This window comes from Fundulus heteroclitus, chromosome 8 (assembly GCF_011125445.2).
Source record: "Fundulus heteroclitus isolate FHET01 chromosome 8, MU-UCD_Fhet_4.1, whole genome shotgun sequence".
NCBI classification, from domain to species: domain Eukaryota; kingdom Metazoa; phylum Chordata; class Actinopteri; order Cyprinodontiformes; family Fundulidae; genus Fundulus; species Fundulus heteroclitus.
In genome coordinates this window covers 32,680,840-32,699,123 of record NC_046368.1, presented here as the reverse complement: position 1 = coordinate 32,699,123, position 18,284 = coordinate 32,680,840, and the positions used below count along the sequence as shown (strand labels likewise).

General features: G+C 43.7%; 1 protein-coding gene across 3 annotated transcripts in view; it reads left to right on the top strand.

Annotated features, from left to right (window-relative positions):
- The window catches only part of ttc28 (tetratricopeptide repeat domain 28), a 188,962-nt gene that overhangs the window by 154,709 nt on the left and 15,969 nt on the right, over positions 1-18,284 (top strand). For all 3 annotated transcript variants that reach the window (XM_036140650.1, XM_036140649.1, XM_021310378.2), the window contains 14 exons: positions 342-538; positions 623-776; positions 874-1,045; positions 2,844-3,012; positions 3,114-3,274; positions 5,267-5,755; positions 6,339-6,531; positions 6,642-6,722; positions 6,893-7,145; positions 11,051-11,160; positions 14,675-14,804; positions 14,958-15,185; positions 15,873-16,032; positions 17,953-18,093. In XM_036140650.1, coding sequence (XP_035996543.1) covers positions 342-538; positions 623-776; positions 874-1,045; positions 2,844-3,012; positions 3,114-3,274; positions 5,267-5,755; positions 6,339-6,531; positions 6,642-6,722; positions 6,893-7,145; positions 11,051-11,160; positions 14,675-14,804; positions 14,958-15,185; positions 15,873-16,032; positions 17,953-18,093 — 2,638 coding nt within the window. The remainder of the gene's footprint in view (positions 1-341; positions 539-622; positions 777-873; positions 1,046-2,843; positions 3,013-3,113; positions 3,275-5,266; positions 5,756-6,338; positions 6,532-6,641; positions 6,723-6,892; positions 7,146-11,050; positions 11,161-14,674; positions 14,805-14,957; positions 15,186-15,872; positions 16,033-17,952; positions 18,094-18,284) is intronic.

Genomic DNA, 18,284 nt, shown 5'->3' with positions numbered 1-18,284 from the left:
TGAAAAGCAAATGGTTTCTCTCAGAGCTGACACAGTTTGACCACGTTTAAATGTTGCAGTATGTGTGGATTTAGAGGAAGTGCAGAAAGAGTCTGAATCTGAAAGATGGTTTGTAACACGGTCATTTTGCTCACAGTGAGCAAAATGTGAGGGTGGGAAAAGAAGGGAGGGATCCTGCAACGATCCATAAACGAGTTTCATTTTAACTCGCGTCAAAATAAACAGCGATGACTACCAATGAGTGATACTGTACTAGTATTAGACAGGCTTTATTAGCTTTTCTTGTTTTATTGAGTGTCTCCCTTTAATTCTCTCTTCATTCCTCTCCCTTTCTGTATCAGGCATCATTCATCACATGAAGGGGGAGTATGAAACTGCACTGAAGCTCCACAAAGCCCACCTGTCTTTAGCCCAGGAACTGGGCGACTATGCAGCCCAGGGGAGGGCCTACGGTAACATGGGCAATGCATACCATGCACTTGGCATCCACGACCAGGCAGTGCGCTACCACCGGCAGGAACTGCAGATCTCTCTGGAGGTGAACTCCTCTACACTTAATATTGAAGGCCGAGATGGGGGTCACTTTTTTCTCTTGAATGACTGTTTTCTCTTGGTGCTGCAGGTGAATGATCGGCAGTCACAGGCATCCACTCATGGCAATTTGGCGGTGGCTTATCAGGCATTGGGAGCTCATGACCGTGCTCTCCAGCACTACCGTCACCACCTGACCATTGCACGGGAACTCAGAGATACTCAAACGGAAGCAAGAGCCCTGGGCAAGCCAAATGAATGAGAAAAGCGGAATCATTTGTTCTAATAAGGTAAATCATGAGCATTATTATCATTATTAACTCTTCTAATTTTGTTCTGCAGCAAACCTCGGTAACTTCCACAGCTGGAGAGGAGAGTATGCTCAGGCTCTGCCCTACTTCCAGCAGTACCTGGCTCTGTCTCCAGGGCTGCAGGACCTGGAGGGTGAAGGGAAGGTCTGCCACAACCTGGCCTATGCTCACTACTGCCTGGGGCAGTACAAAGATGCTGTCAGGTGAGAAATACAGTGCCTTCTAAAAGTATTCAAATGTCAAGGTTGTCGTGCGTTTACATTCCGTTCCTCTTATTACGATACCCCTTGATAAAATCCACTGTTCCCAATCGCCTTCAGAAGGAACTCAATTAGCAAAGAGAGTCTGCTAGTTTGTGTCAGAGGTTCTTAAGAGAACATTAAGGAACACATGGCATCATGAAGACCGAGGAACGCAGCAAGCAGGTCAGAGATGAAGATTTGGAGAAGTTTAGAGCCGGCTGGGTTATAAATGTTATAAAGCTATAACCAAACCTTTGAACATCTCACATTGACCTGTTCAGTTTATCATCTGAAAATGAAAAGATGACGGCATGACTGCAAGATGTGGCTTGCACACATTTAAACTGCAACAAATGCCCTTGTGGATTCACTTTAGAGGACATTATTTATCCTCTCTTCCAGTGATGTGTGCATTAAATTGTTATAGGGTAACACCTTATTTGAAAGGGTGTGCATAAGACTTTTTACAGTGTCATAAACAGGACACAACACCTGTCATGAACATGAAGGAGTCTTTGTGACTATTGTCATTAAGTGTCATTCGGTAAATTATGACACGTTTAATGCAAAGCTGACATTGTTTAAAATGGCCTTGTTAAGATAACTTGACATTAAACCCATGTCAGTAATTTTCGAGTGGTGCTGCCCCTACAGGACCTTTGGAAAATAGCACTGTCGTAAATACCCACTCCCCTCCACGTGGCACTGTTGTCAAGTCTGCTTATTATAAGCCACTTTGGGATACTTTTTTTCCAAAAGCGCTTGTAAATTTCATCAGTTGCTGGTTGCGTTTTTTTTTTTGTTTTGTTTTTTTTGGGCTTACTTCTGAAAGTGAAGTTGCTTATTTGGGCTCTAAAACAAGTGACGACAAACACGAGTTATAATGACACTCGCTTGCACTGCCGTGCTACAAATCCAATGAGTATAACAAACTGAAATATCCCTCCGCTCCTCCGCGTTCACTCACTCCTACTCATAGATAAAATATACTAGACACCTCCTTACGTTCTGGACTGCATCCTGCGTCTCCACCATATTGGCTGGGTCTTTTCTACTCTAGTCTGACATAGGAGCTGATGGGAGCAAATCACCCCGCTATAAAACTCACCCCAGTTTGTTCCTCGTCGCCGGCTCGTATTCAGTCAATCCAATCTTAAGATAATTAATTATGTAAATGCTATCCTAACTTATTGAGATCCGCTGGTAGGGCGAGTCATACTGGGGACACAGCAAACATGTGGAAGAAGGTGCCTTAATCCAATGGGATCAAAATTTAACTGTGTGTCCAAAATACAAAACCGTATGTGGCAGAAAAGGAAACCCCTCTCCATCTGACTCCGCTTGTCCTGGTTCTGTATGAAAATCTTCAACGGAGTCATCTCCCGCAAAAAGCTGCAGCTGTAATTTCAGTAAAACACAAGAAAACTGGATATAAATGCACACCGCACTTTGTTTTTGCTTTTTTTTTTGCGTTGTTTGCTTTACAGATAGAATATCAGTTGGCTACAACTTTACAATTATGTACTACTTTCATAATCTTACTTTCTAAAATGAAATAAAAAGCACAAAGGTTTGTGGTTGCAAGATGAAAAAATTTGAATACGTTTTGGGTATGAATATATTTAGAAGACGCTGCAGATTGCCACTCTTTATTTTTTCTTACCTTCCACATCAGCATTTTTCTTTTAATCTTTTCAATGTTGTTTGATTAAGAATATTTTAAATAAACACCCATGATTTCACATTTCTCTTTTCTCAGGTATTATGAGCAGGACTTGGCCTTGGCTAAAGACCTCCAGGACAAGTTAGCACAGGCAAAAGCCTACTGCAACCTGGGTTTGGCCCACAAAGCTCTTGGAGAGTACAGCAGAGCAGAAGAGTGTCAGAAATACCTCCTTTCTCTCGCACAAGCTCTGGATAACACACAGGTCACCTGCTGACGCTCTGCTCACTCACTCAGTGTAGAATTCTTGTTTTTCAGGCAGGAGTTGATGTTAATCCGCAGTGTTGTGTTTATATTTGTCAGCAGGCGGTTTTCAGAGCCTACGGGAACCTCGGGGATGTGTTTGTGTGTCGGGGGGATCTCCCAGGAGCTGTGAAGTTCTACCAGCAGCAGCTAACGCTGGCTCAGAAAGCTGCCGATCAAAAGATGGAAGCTGACGCATACGCAGCGCTCGGATCAGTTCACAGGTAATAGGGAGGTTTGTCAGCGTGTGCTTACTCTCATATTACCATACCTTGGTCCTCTGCACTGTGCAGAACTTTGAGAGTCAGTATCTGCAGTTTTATTCCCTTTGCATGTTTAATGATGCTCGGATCACAATCTTCTGACCAATTTCCGGTCTCTGGCTTTTGTAAAGCTTTTACTTGCCAATACTGATCTTAGCTGATTTTATCCCAATTCGTTTTCAAGCACTGTTTTACACAATATAAAACTGAATTCAGTCTTTTTCCTTCCTTCTTGCTGTGAGCAAAGCTCAGATAGCGGTTCAAAAAATAAAACGATTACAGAACTGAGACTTCAAAACTTGGCTTGGCATCTTTTATCAGTAATCAGTCAATATTACGAGAGGAGGTGTGTGTGTGTGTGTGTGTGTGTGTGTGTGTGTGTGTGTGTGTGTGTGTGTGTGTGTGTGTGTGTGTGTGTGTGTGTGTGTGTGTGTGTGTGTGTGTGTGTGTGTGTGTGTTGATTTTACTAGTAAAGTGAAGACTATCATGTGAAGTGATGACGTTTTTTTTGGTCCTCCCTTGTTTTTCTGGGCTAGGGTTAGGTTTAGCATTATGGTGTCAATTAGGTTTAGGTTAGGGTTAGGTCATAGAAAAGCTTGAACATGAATTGTTCCTGTTATCCGCTCTCTCACACACACCCAGAAAGAACAGCAAACCTTGACATGTTGCCCAGTTTCCTTTTGAGCGTCTTACATGTTGCATCTTTCTCCTGACTAGATTTTGAACACTTCTGTTCCTCTGGCCTGACACTAAAAATAGCTAATACTGAGTGTTCTCCTGGTACCTGCATCCACACTAAAGAGTGTTGTTGTCAGGGCGTCCCGGTAGCACAAAGATATGTTCACTGGCTGGAAGAAGAAAAAAAAATGTTGCGTTATCGGTCCTGGTCTTGATTGGCCAGGACCGATCAAGACCTGACTGGCCGGAGTCTCTACTAGAGACAGCCAGCGTCACCTTGAGGACTTGCTAAGCTCCAGATGTTTGACATTTTTAAAGCAATTCATGGAAGTAACCAAACAGGCCCTCCTGATTATGTGCAAAGGTCAAATTGGATTTTCTCAAGTCACCATTTCGCTTTGTCTTTACTTTCATGTAACAATGAAGAGTTGTTAAAATATCCTTTAGAAAACGGCATGTCAAATTCAACAGCTATTTCCTGATCGAGTTGTTGCTGATTCCTCTTTAAGTAAACAGTATCTGGGGAAACAGTATCCAGGGGAACCGTATCCAAGGGAACAGTATCCAGAGGAACAGTATCCAAGGGAATAGTATCCAGGGCAATAGTCTCCTGTAATTCTTGTTAATGTTCAGTTCTGAAAGTGTATGTGTGGCAACTGACCAATAAAATGCCACTAGACAGTGGGAAACCCGGACCATATAGCTAAGCCTATAATTAATAATGCCCCAGGCAGATTTATGTGGGTTCAAAGTAATCTTTTAATTTTATCAACTTGTTTCTCCTGACTAAACGTCATATACAGCGGTCAGAGCGTCCCAGTCAGATTGTAGACATGAGTCCAACAGGAAGTACGTGGAGGGAGCTAAAGTTTAGGATGATGGCAAAGAGGCCTTCCAGCCTCAAAGAGTTGGAGCTCATCACCAAAGAATTGGTGTTACAATGCCAGGGGAAACATGCAAAAAGCTGGTCTGCGATTACAAGAAGAGTTTGTTTGCGACAAACACTTTTCCATCAGAGGTCAGGGTTGAAAGAATTTCCAGCTTGCCGTTTTAAAAAAACGTGTATGAAAAAAAAATGTCTGTGTTTTTTTCATCATGTCATGAATATTCTGGTCAGTTGAATGAAACAAATTATAAATCGAATTCTGCTAGAGGGATGAACAATTTTGGGCTTGACTGTAACTTTAACTGTATGTGACCATGTCTCTGATTTATTCTACTTTCCTTCATTCCTCTCGTGCTTCCTGTGTCTCCTCACCCTTCACTCCTGCGGAGGCTGCTCCGCCAGCTGGACGCGGCCCTGTCCTTCCACCGCCAGGAGCTGACTCTCCGAAAGGACCTGGCCAACCCTCAGGGGGAGTGCCGGGCCCTGGGCCACCTGGCAGCGGTCCACATGGCTCAGGGGGACTACACCACAGCCTTCCAGTGCTACGAGGCCCAGCTGGGGCTGGCGCAGGGGCTCAGGGACGCCCGTCTGGAGGCGCAGGTCCACGGCAACATGGGCATCACCAAGATGAACATGGGGGTGTTTGAGGAAGCTATCGGATACTTCGAGCAGCAGCTGGCCATGCTGCAGCAGCTGAGTGGAAGTGAGGGGATGCTGGACAGAGCCAGGGCCTACGGGAACCTCGCAGACTGCTATGATGCTCTGGGAGACCATGAGGAGGCGATTCAGTACCTTGAGAAGTACCTGACAGTGGCCCAGAGTCTGAACCAAGTCCAGGACCAAGAGAAGGCCTACAGAGGCCTTGGAAACGCACACAGGTCGGTGTCCAGCATTTCTAAACCAGCTGAAAGTAGATCACCTATTTCAAAAGCATTTTTATGGTTCGGTGGACTCCTTTGCCCACTATTATACGACCCTTCTTTTGTCCTCTTTTACCTTTCTTTATAATTCTGGCATTGACGCCCAGTAAACTGAGAGTGAGCTGGAAAATGATGTTTTTTGTAAAGTGCGCACTTTAAGATTTTCAATTGTGTTCTTGGTTAAACAAAGGTCAAACATTTTGATTTGGAGTTGTAACGTAAACATCATTCTGTCTGTTTGGTAATGAGAACTACTTTCAGACCACCCCCCCCACATCCCCAGCTCCCTGTAACCATGTAAAACTACACATGTAAGGATCCCCCGTCAGAAGTCCTGAGCAGGAGTTCCTGTTATCCCTCCATTGTCTGTTATCCCTCCATTGTCTCTGCCCTCTGCAGTGGCCCTGATTGATCTCAAACTCACAACATCTGTTGATGTGTAAAAAGCAGATCACACTATCTGCTTTTAAAAGCGCTTTTGCAGGAGTGCGCCATAATGCCAAGAGACACGCAATCAATCTGTGTGCCCCCCTGTCTGCAGGTCCATGGGCAGTCTCCAGCAGGCACTGGTGTGCTTCGAGAAGCGGCTGGTGGTAGCCCATGAGCTTGGTGGTGAGGGAGGGGGTAAGGCTCAGGCTTATGGGGAGCTGGGCACCTTACACAGCCAGCTGGGCAACTATGAGCAGGCTCTCTCCTGTCTGGAGCACCAGCTGAGCATTGCTCGCTCAGCAGGGGTAAGGTTCACTACGTGGAGGCCTGCCAATTTGTCATCCTTGCAGGAAATCTGATTTATGAAATTTATAGTGTAGACAGTAAGTGCAATAATCCCTGCTTTATCTGGCAGGATAAATCCCTGGAGGCAGAGGCAAGCGACGCCCTCGGAGGCGTTTATCAGCTGATGGCAGACAACGAAACCGCTCTGCAGGTTTGTGCTCAGCCGTTTTTTGTTTTTTTTTGTTCAGCTCTGCACAGAGAGTAGGAGCAGGTGAGGATGTCCATAATAGCTGAGCAGACGCAGGCTCCAGCAGGCTCCCTTCGCACTGATGTTACCGATTAAACGGAGAACGGTGAAGTAAGCAAGCTCTCCCGCTGCAGTGGCACCAGAGGGCGCTGAGCATAGCCGAGCAGACGGGCTGCGTGAGGAGCCAGGGTCGAGCCTACGGCAACCTGGGGCTGACCTACGAGGCTCTGGGAAACTACGAGCGAGCGGTGGTCTTTCAGGAGCAGCACCTCAGCGTGGCGGCGCAGACCAATGATCTGACGGCCAAAACCCTGGCCTACGGGAGCCTGGGGAGGACACACCATGCCCTGCAAAACTACGCCCAGGCTGTGATGTACCTGCAGGAAGGTGATGCATGAGACACGGACTAACACACAGACACGCACTCGCACAGCCTTCACAGTTTCCCTTCTTTATTGGTGGTTTGCAACCCGTATTTATCTGAAACCGACATACACTGCCTTGCAAAATTCAGAACCATTGAACCGTTTCACATTTTGTCACATTACAGCCAGAGATTTTATTTTATTTTATTGGGACGTCATGGTATAAGCCAGGGGCCTGCAACCTTTACAATCTAAAGAGCCATTTTGCCTACAGTCCCCTTGAATTAAACTCGTTTAGAGCCACAAATGTTGCCTGGCCTTTTAAAAAAAGACAAATTATAATTTTTGATAAAGATCTACTGTAGGAGATATGTTGTCATTGTTAAAGAAACGCCCTTTTATGTCTAGTTTGAGGTTTAAAAAAAGAGGATGGATGGATGGGATGTTGATATTTGTGGATAATGATGTAAAAAAAATCTTAGTTTCCAATATTGATTTAAAATTAAATATTACGGGCACTTTTAGCATCATTCTGTTGTGAAAATTAAAAGCAATTATTCCAATAAAAAACTGCTAAAACCCGCATTAACATAACATGATAAAAATATAATTTGTAGCGAAAGTTATTAAGAGCCAGTGTGGAAGGTAGAAAGAGCCACTTGCGGCTCCAGAGCGACAGGTTGCAGACCCCTGGTATAAGCCAACATAAGCCACTACATGATTGTGAAGTGGAAGGAACTGATTTATGTTCAGTTTTTGAGCATAAAATCTGAAAAGCATGGCGTGTGTATGTATTTAGCCCCCTTCTTTCACACACCCCTAAATGAAATCCAGCGAAAACAACTGCCCTCAGAGTTCGTCTGTTTGTAACTTGATCCTCGCATAAACGCAGCTGTTCATGGTTTTGCCTCATGAACAGCAATTTTGTATGTCAGCCCACAAGTTTTGTTCTAAGTAGTTTGGAGCAGGGTTAGGGTTCACAACAGTATCCCAAGCTTTGAACATCTCACAGAGCTCCATTCAACCCATTAATCAGAAAAGAAAACCAAGCAAAGCCTTGCTGTTCACCTATAGTACACCAAGGTGCTGAAAAAGAACATTATTTAGAGAAGCAGACAAGAGGCTTGTGATAACTCTAAAACAGTGGTCTTCAGTTCATCAAGGTCCGGTGTCCTGCAACTTCTATGTGTGTCTCTGCTTCAACACACCTGAGTCACATAATCAGGTCATCCGCAGGGCTCTGGAGAGGTCGACTGCAGACCGAGGAGGTAATTCTGCCGTTAGATTCAGGTGTGTTGGACCAGGGATTCATCTAAAAGCTGCAGGACGCTGGCCGTCAAGGACTGAAATTAAAGACCCCTGATTTGGAGGAATGGCAGAGATCCACCGCTCAGATGGTAGAATCTGTGAACAGGACAACTACTAGTCATGCACTCCACTAATCTGGCCTTTATGGAACAGAGACAAGAAGAATATGCATGTTTCGTCGGCACAGACCTCTATCCCCATCGCGTCCCTGCAAAGATGCATGGGTACAGAAGATGAATGGATGAAATTATTGGATTCACTAATTTTGATATAGATTAATAGATATCTGTTTTGACTCATAACAGATATTCTGGATTTGTAATTACAAAATAGCAAAAATCTGCTTTTAGGTTTCTGCTCTGCAGCTACAAAGATTTAATTTATGGAAGAGTAGGCATTGCACAGTTTAGAATTACCGCCCATAATTTAACCGACAGAACTGGTGCAACATTTTGCATATATTTCATCTGGGTAGACTTCAGTTAGTATTACTGAGTCGAAATTATGAAAATCTAATAACTAAAATGAGTAAGACACACTTATTCACTTTTAGGACGTAACTATCTTCAGTCATTTACAGCCCAGGTTTACTGTGTGGTTAGGATGGATGGATGGATGGATGGATGGATGGATGGATGGATGGATGGATGGATGGATGGATGGATGGATGGATGGATGGATGGATGGATGGATGGATGGATGGATGGATGGATGGATGGATGGATGCCACAGGCTAAAGACCAACACATTGTATGTAAAATCAGAGACATTTGTTCTTTAAGTTGAGGTTGCAAAAATAGAAACAAAGTTGTATTTTATTTATTATTATTTTTTCTGGCAAGGGCATTTCATTCTTCAGAGGAACTAGTGCTTAACTCCCCAGAAGTCTTCATAGGTCTCTTCCACTTCAGCGCACCACCTTCATATTTCTGGGACACCATGCAAAAAAAGTTAAATAAGGGAAAAGTTGTGCCCAGAATATGTGTCAAGAAACAGCAGAATTCCCAAATCAAGGCTGCAAGAATAGAATAATATTTTTTGGGTTTTTTTTGCATCTTTTTAAGAGAACAAAGACACACAGGACAAACAAGCTTTCACACCACACACACACACACACAATTTAGAATGACCCAACAGTTTGGTTTTTGGACAGTGGAAGGAAGTGGGAGTAAGCCCGAGAGAACCGGTGCATCCACGGGGAGAACATGCTAACTGCATAAAGACCCTAGCCTCGTGAGACCATCCTGATCTCGCGAGGTTTCAAGGTTTCACTCGCAGATCAGTCTGGATACCCTCCGTTGAAGAAAATTTGGAGCCGTTCACCAAACGAACGTCCAATCAGCGTTGGCTTTGAGGCGGGTTGAGGTGTGACGCAACGGGAAGCGCGTCAATTCAGTCTAAAGAACATGGCGGCTTCAGCCGATGAAACTAGCGTTAGCGCGGCTATCGAGCAAGTTTTATCGGAATTACAGAGTATTTCTCTGCTGAGCTAACGAGCTTTTACCTGCAGCAGCAAGAGTAGCTTGGCTTGTGGTTGTGTTTTCGTCGTCGCTCTGTTACGAGCGACGACGAATCTGATTGGTTTATTTGGCCCGTCTATCACCAACATAGGCCAATCAGCTAACCAGTATTTTCGCCCCTTCCCAAAATTACTTCAACGGAAGGTTTCCAGATGGATATGCGGAGCAAATCTATCTGGCGGAGTCAGGTAATAAAGACCCAGGACCTGACGTCAAATTGCTCCGCTCTGCTGCTCACAAATTAACGCGCTCGATTACAATTGTAATTATTCAGTTGTTAATTTTTGACATGCAAAAATCTTTTTTAAGGTCTACTTTGATCCAGAGATCTTCCGGTTGTCAAAATTATCTGGTGTATTATTTGGAAGCTGCATAGAGGGTATTTAGTGTGTTAAGTGTGACCGCAGGATAATACAAGTGTGTACCAGAGAGGCATCTTACTTATTTTTCCCCATTTGGTTTAATATCCTGTTAGACTACTGCGACTTCATTCTCAGTCCAAATGTAAACATAAGCAGCCCCAGTTAACCCTGTTTGATGTCATCCCTGACCTCTGTCTCTTCACTGTCAGATCCGTCCGGCTTTTAGTTGATCATTACTTCCACAAGCAGTTCAGGATTGCCCCCAAAGGTTGGTTGAGGACGGCGCCGAGGAAACATTTGGAAACCTGCGTCCAATTAACCCTCCCAGGGAAAACACAGGCGCTGGAGATCACATGCCAAGAGGGGGGCAAACACGCACGCACCGGCGTGAATGTGTTCCTGATGTCTGATGAGATTCCGCTCAATCCGAGGCCCTAATGAGAACTAAACAGAAGCTGCCGCGACCGCCTGCGCCCTCCCAAGCAGCAAGATCAAACATGTCTGGGACAAACCGAAGACAAGAGAGAATACAGGAACTCTGAATTAGAATGAGCTGATCAAAATAAAGAGAGAGAGAGAGAGAGGCAACAGCGGGAGGAAATGAATGACGCACCCGGGCATCACGAGCCCGTCAGTGGAGCTCGCTTCAGTGCTGCAACAGTTGTTTCCAGGAGGCAGAGTCTTTGATGAGCGTCTCAGAGCCGGCGTCTGATCTCCTCCATGTGCTTCCCTCTCAGGTCTGCGGCTGGCTGAGCAGTTGGGCCGGAGAGAAGACGAAGCAAAGATCCGGCATCGCCTCGGCCTTTCTTTGTGGGCCGGTGGTAACCTGGACGAGGCACAGCACCAGGTGTGTAAATGTGAAATGATAGTCAAATTATTTGGGAAGCAGAAATGGCATAATGCCACTGTACACGTAGATACTGCATAAAAGACACGTAACGGCATAATAATACCATGTAATCATATTTCCTCGTTCTCTAACATTGAATCAGACCTCCAACACACTGCTTCCTTCTGTGACATCCTGGGAAACGCGAAAGAAATCGGTTTAGCTATCAGGGAGAGAATCTGGAATCTGCAAAGCACCATACGCACCATGAAGAGTGGCGGTGGTAGCTTGGTGTTGTTGTTTGATTGCCAGCGCTGTAGGAGCAATGGCACCCATGGTACATGGGACGGCCCAGCTAAGGGAAAATAATTATTATTATTTGTATACATGAACAAACACTTGAGGGCACACGCAAATAGAAACAAGTACTGTGACTGGCAACACATCACTGTTCCAAGTCATGAGAAAGCAAAAAGAATCTACTACTGTATAATCTGATTGAATTTGTAAACTTTGTAAAGTGCCTTGAGATGACATGTTTCATGAATTGGCGCTATATAAATAAAATTGAATTGAATTGAATACCAGGTGGAGGATGCAGACCACACTATATTTCAGATATGTTTCTCAAAGAGTTAACTGTTCTAAGTTCTGAATGAATGACAATCCCATTTTTCCCAGCCGTTCTCTCCTTTCTCCTTCTGGAGGCGTAGTGAATATAGTCAATATCACCATGTTGTGGATTGAGTTTGTAATATTTATGAAGAGCTTCAGGGTGGGGAGTGTGACTGGAGCCGACGTTTGGTAATTGCCTTCTCGCTTGCAATCATAAATATCTTCAGCAACGTGTCGGTTGTGCTGAGTCCTTCAGGACGTTTCCACACTTATCTTTAATCTAATTCATACAAGTGTTCGACTATGGTGGCTTTTGACAGGTATGTTATTTATGTCCTTGTGAACCGAAAGTTACAAAGCCTGGCGCTTAAAACAAAACAAAACAAAAAAATCATTCTTTTTTTTTCATTTGCTAAGAATGTCTTGTTTGTTTTCCTCACTTGTCTTCCTGTATGTAACCAACTCAAGGAACGCCTCTATCAAACCTCTGCCTTCACCGAGCGAGACTGTTTTAGTGTTTGAATGCATGCAATGCAGAGAAATATTAAGTGATAAGCTTGCAATGCTAACAGTGATTCGCAGTGAACTAACTTACAACTGGAACAGCTTCTATGTTCCTTGATCCAACTTCTGAATCCAAACATAAACAGAAGAGAGCCTAAGTAACCTGGGCACTTCATCAAATATGACTGTAATAACTAAGAACCAGAAACTGGGTTATTACCGTAGTTAAAAGTAGTCTTCCAATACTGAACTGTTTCAGCACTATGCTACTTGTTTTAATCAATGATTTCCAGTAGCTGCATTAAAAACTTTAGGGTTTATAGCAAGACTTTCTTCTCAGGTTTGAAGAGACTGGAACTAACAGAGTCAAGGCTGTGTGCTGGCAGCACCACCCAGTGGTTAGCGTCGTAACTGCAGGCTGATTGAGATTTTAACATCGTCCTCATTTGAGATCAGTAACTTCTGCTTGAAATATTTTCAATACAAAGAAACTATAATGAATGTAAAAATTAAGCATGTGAATTAACTTTTGAGTACAAAGCTTCTCCTTCAGCGTCGATGTTGCTGTACAAGTATCAGACCGCGGCTGTACTACAATTACCTGCAACACTTACGGTATTATTTCCCCTGATGAAAAGAAACCCTTTCATCAGGCAGCATCTTGATTCTTCGGCTCTAAATGTGAAATATCGTCTCAGAAATCTGGATTTCATTTTACAGCTGCTTGTCTTTTGATTATCGCTGTAAGGTGCTAGTCCCTGACTGTTGTCATCACTTAAGAAACATTTCTAAACTGACATCCTTTCTATCACAGACCAAACTAGAGATGGCTGTTTATACTTTTTATTTCTTCTCGTTTAGACTACCTCAACAGTCCTTTTATTTGTTTAAACAACACGTCTTTGACTCGCCTTCAGTCTGTGCAGAATGCTGCAGCGAGGCTGTTGACAGAGAGCGACAGAAGAGCACACATAACTCCTGTTGTGGCCTCCCTGAGCTCTTGAGATGTGAATTTTAAATCTTTGGTTTTAACCTTTAGGGCACTTCATGGCCAGGCGCCCTGAATGCATACCTTTTGGAACCTCTAACTCTGTCTAGGACTCGGGGTCTTGGAGTCCAATGCTGTTGGTGGTAGCAGGAACCCGTTTTAAACCCCGTGTAGACCAATTTTTATTCAAGCAGCGGCTCCGAGGTATTGGAATGCTCTCCCACTGTCCCTGCACTGCACAGACTCAACAGGCTTTTTAAAGAGAAAACTAAAGACATTTTTATTCAGACGGGCCTGTGCTTAACGCAGTCGTTCTCAAATAGTGGAGCACGACCCCTAGGGGCAGTCGCTGCGTCTCAGAAGCGTCTCACCTGGGCTAAAGACAAAAAGGACTGGACTGCTGCTGATTGGTCCAAAGTTCTGTTCTCTGATGAAAGTAAATTTAGCCTTTCCTTTGCAAACCAAGGTCCCAGAGTCAGGAGGAAGAGAGCAGAGGTACCAGGAAGTTTTAGAGCACTTCATGCCTCACTGCTGGTGACCAACTTTATGGAGATGCAGATTTAATTTTCCAACAGGACAGAAAGCTACCACTATCTGGTTTAAGGACCATAGTACCCCTGTTCTTAATTGGCCAGCAAACTGGCCTGACCTTAACTCCACAGATAATCTATGGGCTGTGGTGAAGAGGAAGATGCGATACACCAGACCTAACAATGGAGAAGAGCTGAAGGCCTCTATCAGAGCAAGCTGGGCTCTCATAACACCTGAGCAGAGCCACAGGCTGATGGACTCCATGCCACGCTGCATTGCTGCAGGAATCCAGGGAAAAGGAGCTCCAACTAAGCACTGACTGCTCTACATGCTCATACTTTAAAGTTGACCAACATTTCTGGAAATCTTTTTTTTTGTATTGGTTTTAAGTAATATTAAAATTTTCTGAGATACTGAACTTGAGGTTTTCACTAATTGTCAGTTATAATCATCAAAATTAAAAGAAATAAATACTTGAAATACATCAGTCTGTGTGTAATGAATTAATATAATATAGTAGTTTCACTTTTTGAATGGAATTACTGGGGGAAAAAACCTTTTTCCATGGTATTGTAACTATAGGACCAGCCCCTGTATATGTAATACATTTTAAAAGGGATTCTGGGTAATCTTCAGATTGACAGCTTTAATGCATTAAGACAGAAAACGATGGAAGTTAAATTTTGACCCATTTTGTCGGGATGGGGCGCAAGAAAATATTTCCTTCTTCAAAGTGGGGAACAACAGAAAACATTTGAGATCCACTGGCTCAACTTGTTTGCTGTTTTAAGCACTTTGTTTTGTGTGAAGCACTTTGTGATGTGATTTTACTTACTTTTCTTTCATTTATCTAATGGTAGGATTTTTTTTTTTTTTTTTTTTGCTGTGTTACAGTTGTACAGAGCTTCTGCATTGTTTGAGACAATCCGTCACGAGACACAACACAATCTGGATTACAAGCTCTCCCTGTTTGACCTGCAAACCAGCTCATACCAGGCTCTCCAGAGAGTCCTTGTCAGCCTAGGTAAAACGTTTCACCCTTCATCTTGTTGTTGTTGTTGTTGTTGTTTCTTAATCATAATTTTTAGTCATAATTTGCCATCTAGGCTGCCTTTGTGTACCTCAGCTCTCTTCCTGCTTGTTTGATCCATCTCCATGCGCTGGGGCCTTCTTTCAGGCCGGCACGACGAGGCTTTGGCCATAGCCGAGCGAGGCCGCACACGTGCGTTTGCCGATCTCCTGGTGGAACGGCAGAGAGGAAGTAAGCAAGCAGCGAGCGCTGACCCTTACATCCCGGTCACTGTGGAGCACATCCTGGAGACGGTCAATGGTCAAAAGGCACTGATCCTCTACTATTCGCTGGCTGGAGGCTTTCTCTACAGCTGGCTGATATCTCCAGGCACAGGTTCACAACTTTGTTTACACATTCTTAACTGCACAAATGCTTTTTTTTAATCACATTATGCTCATTTCATTGTGTACTGATTCAAAGTGAAGTGACTGATTTAAGCCTCTAAATGTTAAATCAATGATATATTGTTAATCTTCACCGTCTTCTAAAATCGTGATCTTTTGACATGATTGGGCTGCTAGAGGGAGAATGCCAGCTGTGTGCAAACTAATGATGTGGTATTTGATCATATCGCAGGTCTTTCTCTTAAATACCTCACTGAATAGTATTTATGAAGACCCTTAGTTATGTTCTCCAAATCTGTCCTGAGCATTGAGCCTTTCTGTAGCCACTGGATCTAGTGCAGCATAGAGATCCATTCCCTAGCTCAGTTCGGTGTCCCTCTCAGCCACCAGCAAAAGAGGCGCTGGTGACTATCTCCAGTGGTTAATGGGCGAGAGGCGGGGACACGTGGTTCACCCTGGCCTGGTTAGCAGTCAAATGCAATAATTTAACAGCTGTATTAAAATTTTATGAACTTGTGACAGGTCATTGTAATGTGCGATCTGTGTTAAATTCAAGTGTATGACATCATCATAGTGTTGCTTGTGTCCCGTGTTGTCCCTCACCAAGTATCCTATTGTCCCACGTTTGGTTATTTGAGATCTGGTCTCCCTGGTCTCTCCTGAAATCATACAACAGGTATCGTGAAGTTTAACGAGGTGTACCTGGGTGAGGCGGGGCTGGACACTTCTGATTTCCAGGATGGTGGTGGGAGTCCAGTCGGAGGAGGTCCCATGTCTTTGGATCAGTACATCTTCAACGCTAGAGAGGCACTGGGAGTGGACAGCCATCACTGCAGGTAGAGATTACCACAATGAGATTTGGATGAAAATCTCCTTTAGTTCATCAAATGGGTCGTTGTGAAAATCTGCTCAAATACTTTGCTGACAGGATTGCCTGCCCAGGGCAGCATGAGCTCGGTCATGCTATGAGCAGTAAAATAAAGTTGCAGCCCAAATACATTTGGAAAAGTATTCCTGTACATCCTGGGGGCTAATGACGCTAAAGATGCAACACAGCTTCCAATTTAAAGCTGAATAAAAGGCATATTTACCCATTTTTCATCTTATCTACTTCAAATTTTCTAAATCTCTGTATGTCTTCACATATCTAGTGCTCCATGTATATTTTAGGCAGCTCTGATTCCAGGCCCCCCACTACTAGTCGATGTGCTCTGGGGCAAGGCACTTAGCCCCATGTTGCTTACCAGCGTGGCATACTGGGAAATGAATGTGCGTTGACAGTGTGTCTGGGTGAATGTGACTCTAGTGTGTAAAGACTATGTGGTTATTCCAATCACTTCGGTTCAATTACATTTGCTGACATACACAATAGATAGATTAAAAAACGTTTTTTAACCAAGTAATAGGCTAACAACGTTTCTATTACTTGCAGAATGAGCTTTGTCAGGGGAAGAAGTGAGTATTTGGTTCTGAAGGGTTCAGCAGGGGAAGGGGAGGTGCAGAAAGCCAGCCTCCCATGGCATACCAAGCACCTGGAGATCAACATTTTCCACTGAAGCATCTACTGATTGACAAACACTGCTGTAGAAACCTCATGGTTCAATGTTTAGTGTGCAATGCCTTGACAACCACTATTTGGACTTCCATAAATATATGAACATGAGGGTGCAGATGTAGTGCACACAACCCGTTTATGGAGGCCTCCGTCCTCTACAGGGCTGCCCCATGTTTAACTCCTGGCCCCTGGATCTCTGCCACAAGTCTTTCCCCTGTCTTTCAACCCCATTTCCTGTCAATCCGTTCTAAAATAAAGGCCACTAGTGCATTTTCTTTATTCGAACAAGAACCTTCCCACTGAGTCATTTATTAAAAAGAAACAGAACAGACTATTATTTTTGATCAGTACAGGAGTTCAGCACTGAACTCTGATCGCTAACTCTGCAGTCACTGAAATATCCATACCCCTCATACTGTTTTACATTTTGTCATGTCATATCCATACATTTCCCTTATTTTACTGTAAGTGTGACGGACCAACACAAAGTAGTTGATCAATGATTTTCCATTTAAATAAAAATGTGAAGTCTGTGGTATGAGTTACACATTTTTATCATATTCCCATCAACTGACCAGCTTGACGCCACCACCACCATGTTTCACGGTTGGATGGGGAGTTTAGGATGCTGTGCAGTGTTAGATTTTCTAGAGATGTTTTGCTGCAGTTCTTGGTGGGTAGCTTTACAGTTGCTCCGTGCTCTTTCTTTTTTCAGATGATGGATTAAACAGAGCTCTGTGAGACGCTTGGGATGTTATTTTATGACCTAACTCTGATTTTAAATTATCAGATTTGTCCCTGACCTGTCTGCTGTGTTTGTTGTTCTTCATGATGGTGTTTGTTTGCTAATGTTCTCTAACAAACCTCTGAGGCCTTCATAACACCGTTAGATTTAATGTGAGATTAAGTTATGCATAGTAGAGCTTGATAATTAGGTGACATATGGTTTATTTAATACCATCAGATTAAAAGGAACAGAATATATTTGGTAATTAGTCATATTCCTTAAAGACATCACTTTTGAAAAAGCTTAAAGGGATCTATGAACACTTTAGCTTAATTCAGGCTAGGTTTCTGTTGTGGCAGTTGTTCAAACATTCAAAACTTACTTTAGACGTGATAAAGAAGAACGAGCAGAACTAAAGCAGCCAGCAGCCCACCGACCTAACCGTGTACCACTGCCTCTGGTTTGTGTTGTCAGAGTTTGCTCTAGCAGTGAGACGGAGAGTGAAGCTGGAGATCTGCTGGAGCAACAGTTTGAAGAGGTGAACAACAGCCTCACCACGGCCACCGACCCAACAGGATATCTTCGCATGGTGTCCAGAAATAACCGCTTCAACAGGTTTGAGTTCAGCTTTTAAACATGGCCACCGACTCACAATAACATAAATCCAATGAAATGCATTCAGAAAGCAGAAATTCACGACTCCGTCAATTATGGCAAGTCTTCCAGTTCTTGAAGCAGCCCACGGTCATCTCACTTGCACCAGCAAGCTTGATTGCTTGTATAATGACCTTTTTCTGAACGCCGTG